The following is an 8,158-nucleotide window of genomic DNA, read 5'->3' as shown; positions in this document are numbered from 1 at the left end:
TAATTGATTAAATTTTGTAATTTAATAAACTATTATATATTTTAATTTATATTTAAAAGTTAATAAATAAATAAAATAATGATAGTTTCTTTTTCCCACTTATATATTAAAAAAAACATTAATATTCAGTATAAATTACTATTTTCAAACTTTCCTGTTATTGATATTTAAAAAAATAATAAATAAAATGTTTTTGATTTTAACATAACTTTTCTTTCTTCTAGCCTAACAATAGCATAAGAGAGCAATGCTTAAGTTTTTTTATTGGCACCCAACAACTAAGGTTTAAACCCTTTTTTGTTAACCCCTTTCTCTAATTTGTAATATGTACTAAAAAATCCTTTTGGACTCATCTTTAACTTTTATTTTCTGATTTTGTTTTACATTGAAAAAATATATTACATAATTGGAAATACAATTATTTATACTCATGAAATCATATTATTTTAAATATATTAAAATATTTTTGTGTCATTGAAAATCAAATAATTTTTATATTAATGAAAATCATATATATATATTTTATTCTTTTTATATAATGCTTAGAGTTGTCTATAGTCTATTTTTTAATCTTTAACTAGGAGAATAATACTCTACTATACACTAGAATCTATATCTTTTCATACCGATAACAATATCGATACTAATCAAACTAAAACTCAATCCATCATTTATATATATATATATATATATTCTTAAACTAAATTATATTTTTCTGGCGTTAATAACTTTGACAATAGTTAAACATATTTTAAATACGTAATTAGAAAAAAATGAAAACCAGGGTTGAAGTGTAGTTTCCTAAGGGAAGGCAATAGGAATGGCATACTCCTTGCGCGTGCCTTTGAATGAATAGATTTAACAAATTTCAAAGTAAATATATAAATTCAACGAGATACGACCAATAATATTAAAAATATAAATTATAGAAGAGTTTTAGTTAAAATAAAAAGCTGGGTAAACTAAAAATATAACAAACATTAGTTTCACTGGAAAATCGAAAAGTGGATCACTTGATTAACCAGGCCACTACTTGCGAACTTGCGGGAAACATAATAATGAGAAGGATAGATTATATTGGTAAAAGAATATATTAATTTATAATTGTGTCACGAATTTAAAAATTAAATAAATTGAGGATTTTATGTTTCCATCACTACTTTATATCACATACATTGCTATTTTTGTTGTTTTAAATTTGTTTTAGGAATTAATTTTGAGATTTTAATTAATCTATAATGTAAAATTAAATTTTTATTTTTAGTTAAATTTGATTACCAATGTTTTTAAAAATTAAAATTTTCGTTTTAAAAAATTATTAACTAAAATTTTATAAATCATATGTAATTCATGTTATTTTTTAAAAATTTATTAACTTTTATAATTTTTAAATTTTAAATTTTTATCATTTGAATATTTTTATAATTTTTAAATTATTTATTGATGTGACATATAATATAAATAATGTCATGTCAGAATAAATTATATATTACCACATGAATAGAGTTAAATAATTATTTTTTAATCAATATTTTGTAAAATAATTATTTAACTCTTTTGAAAGGTTGAAAAATTAAATTTAACTAAAAAATCACATTAATCTAGGTAAAAAAAAAATCTCAGATTTAGTTCCTCTTTTCTTTTGGTTGGGTTCCTTTGGCGTTGTTCGCCCATTCTTTCAGTTTTTGACTTAGATCATTTAATTTATCCGGAAGATCTTTCTCATTCAATAACTATTCCTATCTAATTTGATCTTGAAAGTCTTTTTTCAACACCTAATTTGCGTTGAAATGGAATAGAAATTCTCCGGACAGTGATTCGAAAAACTATGATTTAAATGTGAAATTGAGTTAAATAAAAACTATGATCAATGTGACTATGATTTATATATCTTATATAAATGACTTTTATGTTATTATATGTCAAAATAATTAATTTAAAAAAAACTACCTTAAATTTAAAAAATGGGAAAAATGAAGATTAAAGAGAAGGGATATTTTGTAAATAAATTTTTTATTCCTAGCACTGATCTAGGAACTGAAAAGAAAATATCAACGCCTGTGACGGAATCAATTAGTAATCCATAGCCTCGAAAGTTTTGGCGGACAATTAAAATAAACAAAACAGAATAATAATAGAGCAAAAAGCAGGGACAGAAAGTAGGGGAAAAAAAGCAAGGAAAAAAAGGAATAATATATTTTTAAAAAGTTTTTTTTTTTTTTGAGACAAAATGATTTTTTTATATTTTTTGAGTTTATATTTATTTTAATGCATGGAGTTTCACATCGGACAGCAAATAAACTTTTGTTACTTTGTGACAAATGGAGGGTCCTTAGCTTTCTCTCTCTATGCAAAAAAAAAAAAAAAGGAAAAAAAAGTTTCTCTTCTTTGCTCTCTTTCAAGTAAAAATCAAACGAAAAACAACTTAAATAATATTAAAAGATATTGATTTTGATCATCAAATTTTCTGTTTCTGATCTACCAATCCAATCAGGTAAATTTGTTTTTGATCTCATCCCCATTTCTCCTTTTTTTTTTCTTTTTCTTTTTTTGCTCTTCTGTTTTTTTATTCTTTCTATTTTTGTTGTTATTTTAGTTATTGCTTTATTGTTTCCTGGTGTTTGTTTCCTGAGAAAACTGAGGAAAATATGTGAAAGATAAAAAGTGCAGGAATCTCGCTTCTGTTGGTAGTTCTCGTACAGTGTAAGAGTGCAGGCTGCGCCTGCTAGCTCACCTCTTGACTGTTGGTCTTAGTGTAAGCTTTTGGAAAAAAAAGCTTAGCTTTAAATCCCGATTTTCTAGCCATTTTCTCAGTAACCAAACAAGCTACAACTATTTGCTTTTTTTTTTTTTTGTATACTTCCATATTCTTCTTTTAAAAAAATTCTTAACACTTTCTTCTCTTCTTTTGGCGCGTGCATGCGGTTTTGTAGTTCTATTTTTTGCACGCATTTACAGTTGAGCTGTCAACACTTAACAGAACAGAAAATACTTGAAATGGCAGCTAAATAATTTTCAGTAATATAACAATTTCGTTTGATGTTACACGGTTTAATTTATCATTGTTTCACTTGCAAGGATGTTCGAAGTCTCTTCAGCTTTCGCTTGTTTTGGGGGGTTTTTTTTAAACGTTGATTCTTTCTTGGATAAGCCAATTATTTTATAATTGTTTTTTTCGGCTCATAGTTGTTTAATAAGATTGTTTTTCATTTAAGAAAAGAGAAGGTGATGTTTCAAATCCTTAAGGTTCTCTCTGTTTTACTTTGATTTATCCCTTAATTTCTCATATTTCTTAAGGAATTATTTAAAACATTCTGCTGTTTTTATATGATTGGGGATAGTTTATAATGTCAATCAAAGGTTCCTCTTTTTAAGATAGTTGTATATATGCAGCTTGGCTTCTTTAATTTGTAGGATATTATATTTGATTAGCTTTAAATTTTGCAGAGTGTTGAAGTATTGAAGCTGTCTGGTGTTCTGTTTGTTTTTTGAAATCTGATGTCTCCGCCGCTTCTTGGCGTGGAGGAAGGGGGTCAGAACAATGTGACTTTACTGGGTTCTTCTGGCTCTATGGATAGTGTGTGCCAGAATAATGCTGAATTGAAGGAACGCAATTACATGGGCTTGTCTGATTGTTCTTCTATTGATAGCTCTGTTGTCACCCCTGGTTCTGACGATAGCAACGTAAGTATGAATCTGAAGGCAACAGAGCTCAGGCTTGGGCTTCCTGGATCACAGTCGCCTGAAAGAAATCCTGAGCTTTGCTTGTTAAGCTCTGCTCAACTTGATGAGAAACCCCTTTTCCCTTTGCATCCTTCAAGTGATGGTCACTGCTTTCCATCTCAAAAGACTGTAGTTTCAGGCAACAAAAGAGGCTTCTCTGATGCAATGGATGGTTTCTCAGAGGTAGTGACTATTATTAGTGAATAGTGAGACTAATTAATAAGTCTAACATGCAACTAACCTAATGTATGTTGCAGGGGAATTTCCTTTCTAATTCGAAAGTAGATGTGATGTTGACACCCAGGCCTTCGTCAAACTTGGGACTGAAATCTGGTTCTATGCTTGAGAACCTTGGGGTTCGACCAACAAAGGCCAAAGAGGTCACGAACCAGAAGGTGGTAAAGGACTCGTCTCATGCTGCTAATGAGACGAGGCCCAATCATAATGCATCTGCAAACAATAACAGTGGAGCACCTGCTTCCAAGTAAGTGTACATGGTTTTCTTTTTGCTATAAGTTTTATTTTATGTTAACCATGAGAAGATTCTATGATCCTCTTCCATTTGTAGGGCACAGGTTGTAGGTTGGCCTCCTATTAGATCGTTTAGAAAGAACTCATTGGCCACCTCTTCCAAGAATACTGATGAAGTAGATGGAAAGACAGGGCCTGATGCTCTTTTTGTTAAGGTCAGCATGGATGGTGCTCCTTATCTGAGGAAAGTGGACTTGAAAAACTACTCTAAATATCAGGATCTGTCTTCTGCACTTGAAAAGATGTTCAGCTGTTTTACCATAGGTGAGCTATTTCAATATAAAGATTTTAGGATGCAGGCTTTACATGTATGTAATTCAAGCTACTGCGATTTGTTTTCATGGTTCAAGTTACTGCTATTTTATCACGATTTCAGGTCAATGTGGATCTCATGGAACCCTGGGTAGGGAGCTGCTGAGCGAAAGCAAGCTGAAGGATCTTCTGCATGGATCAGAATATGTTCTCACTTATGAGGATAAAGATGGTGATTGGATGCTTGTGGGTGATGTCCCATGGGAGTAAGCTCTAAACCCCTTTTTGTATATGTTTGCTTCTAATGCTGTGCTTCCCACCATACGATTATTATGATATTTTTCGTAGTTTAGCAATTGAGTTGCTGCTATAAGAATATATTTTCAGGTTATTAGCTAAATGTCAGCCATTTTACTTCTGAAGAAATAAAAACCTTCTTAATGAAGGTATGCTTATACAAAATGAACTCATTGCAGTCGATTAAACCAAAGGAACACACGAAACAGATATTGTTTCTGCCATAATACTTTAGCAATCTGTTGTTAAGCTTTCTGGTCTGTCTTGAGCTTTTGCAGAAATGCTATAAGTAAGAAAATGTTTTGAATCAATAAAAATAATTACCATGTTTAAACGGTTCCTCATATAGTATCTTTAAGAGTTTTTATAAGCCCTTGAAAAATGGAAAGGAGCCTTGGTCATTAGCTGTGGAAAAAAAATGTGCATAAATGTGCAGAAATGCATAATTATTACATGCATGCATAATTATGCTATTGCTATCTGTAGATAGGAAAAAATTAAAATTCGTGTTGCTTAGACCTGCAATTATCTTCCCAATAGTTTCCAAATTTTGGCATAATGGTTCTTTTGTTTGCGTCAATCTGAGTCAGAACAAATTGGTACATTATGCAGTTAAGCTTCTTAGTATTTTATTGCTCAATTTTCTACTCAAATAATGGCAGTTCACTGCAACCTAATTCAACGTTTATGCTTGTTTCAGGATGTTTACTGATACCTGCAAAAGGCTGAGGATCATGAAAAGCTCTGATGCTATTGGACTCGGTAAATAATTTTATGTTTTTATTATGCATGAGAAGAAGCTAATACAGGAACCGGTTTCTGTATTTTCATTTTTCTAAAAAAAAAGCCTAAAATACATGCTAATAGTATAGAGAATGCTTCTCTTGACAAAAGCCTTCTTATGTGCTTCAATCTTCTTGCTGGACATCTAAATTTCTAAACCGATGCATAAATTTGGCTCTATTTTATGGCATTTAAATTTCATGGGGGTGTTCAAGCTTTTAAGATTGAGGAACTCAAAATGATACATGAATATAACGTCATCATAATTTCTTGCCCCTTCTGTTTTCAACTTTTCTTTTCATGGTGCTTTTGTTTTTGCGTACAGCTCCAAGGGCCGTGGAAAAATGCCGGAACCGGAACTAGCTAGTTTAATACATGATTTTTGCTATCCGAAGCAGTTCTTTCTGAAGAAATAAGAGGATGTTGGAGCGGGCAGGAGATCACAGGGTATCTGCTTTCATATGGTGCTACTTTTTATCTTCTATTTGCATGGGAATTTATATCATGTACGCTTGTTTTTATCTACTAAAATTATAAAACCATCAAGGTCTAGTGTTTTAGAGTCTCTGAACGAATCGCTGTTCCCAATCCTTTTTTAAGCTTGTAAAGTGCATTGTTTCTTGAACTTACATCGTGTGTGTGTTTTGTATGTTGAAAGACCCCCGACATTATCTGTAAACCCCTGACTTTGATTGTATTAATCCTGTGTGCTGCTGCTTTGCGTGTTATTCTGCATAACCATTATTTTTTTCAAGCATTATATATGTGTGTGTGTGGTATGCCGGCTTGTCTGAATTCTGTTTGGTTTCAAGTTTTATAATAAGTAAAAAACTATAGAGATGGTTTCAGCCCTTGGGATGTGTTTGTCGGGGAGTAGGCTTAACAAGCATGTGAGGGACTGCATTATTGTTATGCACTTGCTCAGAATAAATAATGTAAGGCTAGGGGAACTGAGTAGGGTGAGGGACCATAGACTAGGTTAGGTTGAAGGCTGGTTTTAACTGTGTATTGTAGGGGCACAAATTGTTGGGTATTAGAGCATTGACCTAGAGAAAGGAGCTCCTGGTACCACAAATGCCCCCTTTTTTTTTTTTAATTCAGATTGTCCTTTAACCATGTTTTATAGTAACAAGACTTCAGCTTATGCACGTGGACGATATAGGATTTTCTTCAACTAGGGAAATATATACATATAGTTACAAAAAAAAAAAAGAGGGGGGTCCGGATAAAGATTATGTACATTAATTGAGGTATTGCAGTAAAAACAGAGTAAAGTAAAGCAAAGATTCTGAAAAAGTAAAAATTACTTTGATAGGGGTGTGAGAAGTGATGGAGAGGAATTGAAAGAGAAGTGGAAACTGATAAGATGATGGATCTGGTCTTTATCCGATATTTATTGCAATAAAGAAAATGGTAAAAATGAAATTTGTCTGCTTTTGTGGCTTAGCTTCTGGGTGTTGCTGGATGGGGTCCTTCCTGGCTCCTGAAATTGACATTGTTGGTTTATTTTGCGAGCGCCCGTTCATGTTTCTCCGCTCCCCGTCTGTATCAAAAATACTAATCCTACAGTCATGGCGTTTTTTTTTTCAAGATCACTCACATACGAGAGTAGTCTTACATTAAATTTTGGTTTGATTGAGCTGGACTGGATTTTTAATGGGAGTTCTTCTATCTACAAGACTTGAAATCCAAAACCTTCATCAAGTTCATTATCACTTGGCAAGTATTGGTAGAGGCTAAAACCATGCTTTTTGCTTCGTTGATGAAAATTTCATACTTTGAAGTTGCTAACTCAAGTTTTATAAAGCATTTTTACTTAGAATCGAGTTGGGCTAGTTAGATTGAAAATTGACTGATGTATTTATTCGGATTAAAGAATTGAATTGACTTTTGAGCTTTGAAACTGGTAAAAAAAAAACAAAAAATGATGGCAGAATAGGTTTATAATTTTATTTATGAATTTTTAAATCATTTATTTAATTATTATTGGATCGATAGTTGAACTATTGAAATTGAAGATAGGTAATTTGACTGGTTTGACTATTAATTTTGTTTTTAAAACATTGATTTTAATGAAGTCAAAATTTTATTGTTTTCTTTATTTTTATTTTTCACATGTTATTTTTATTTTTATTTTTAAATCATATTTTAAAAATCTAATTTATGCATGTTTTCTTGTGTTTTTTCATTTTTCAATTAGATGAAAACGAGTCATGTTTCTAAAATCAAATGAGGAACATATCTTTAAAAAAAATATTTTTTAGAAAAATTGATCAATTCTATTAAAAAAATTAGTAAGTGACAAAAAATGTTTTATTTCTCTTTTAATAAGAAAATGGTACAGCCCAAACAAAAAATATCTTAGCAATTCTAAAAGGTGTTTTATTTTTTATTGGTTCCTCTCTGAAAAATATGTTCAGTCATTGGAAGTAACAAATAGCTCTCAGGATAAGTGAAACCCTGAAGTAAGGATGGTATTATTCTTGCAATTCCTTTTATTATTCTTGATTTCCTCAACCTAAATAATCAAGGTAGTAAAAATCCAATGCATCTGTTACTAAACTATTAAATT

At 30.9% G+C, this 8,158-nt stretch overlaps 1 protein-coding gene across 5 annotated transcripts; it reads left to right on the top strand.

Annotated features, from left to right (window-relative positions):
• Positions 1-2,153: 2,153 nt before the first annotated feature.
• Positions 2,154-6,324, top strand: LOC108453298 (auxin-responsive protein IAA8-like). 5 transcript variants are annotated; one of them, XM_017751323.2, is made up of 7 exons: positions 2,154-2,494; positions 3,448-3,906; positions 3,981-4,207; positions 4,292-4,518; positions 4,631-4,772; positions 5,504-5,565; positions 5,912-6,324. In XM_017751323.2, the coding sequence occupies exons 2-7, from the start codon at positions 3,499-3,501 to the stop codon at positions 5,947-5,949; spliced, it is 1,104 nt and encodes a 367-aa protein (XP_017606812.1). In that variant the 5' UTR covers positions 2,154-2,494; positions 3,448-3,498; the 3' UTR covers positions 5,950-6,324. The 5 variants fall into 5 exon arrangements, with proteins under 5 accessions (XP_017606812.1, XP_017606813.1, XP_052883877.1 ...); XM_017751324.2 differs by having other exon boundaries at positions 2,493-2,703; XM_053027917.1 differs by lacking the exon at positions 2,154-2,494 and adding an exon at positions 2,522-2,755.
• The last annotated feature ends 1,834 nt before the right edge of the window (positions 6,325-8,158 follow it).

Source organism: Gossypium arboreum, chromosome 5, assembly GCF_025698485.1.
Source record: "Gossypium arboreum isolate Shixiya-1 chromosome 5, ASM2569848v2, whole genome shotgun sequence".
Lineage (NCBI taxonomy): Eukaryota > Viridiplantae > Streptophyta > Magnoliopsida > Malvales > Malvaceae > Gossypium > Gossypium arboreum.
Note: the sequence above shows the minus strand (reverse complement) of the source record. Positions and strands in the feature narration are given on the sequence as shown.

Coding starts and splice junctions, on each gene's coding strand:
- LOC108453298 (XM_017751323.2), top strand. CDS start 3,499: ATGTCTCCGCCGCTTCTTGGCGTGGAGGAAGGGGGTCAGAACAATGTG. Junction 4,519..4,630: donor GTTCAGCTGTTTTACCATAG/GTGAGCTATTTC, acceptor TCACGATTTCAG/GTCAATGTGGATCTCATGGA. Junction 5,566..5,911: donor CTCTGATGCTATTGGACTCG/GTAAATAATTTT, acceptor TTTTGCGTACAG/CTCCAAGGGCCGTGGAAAAA.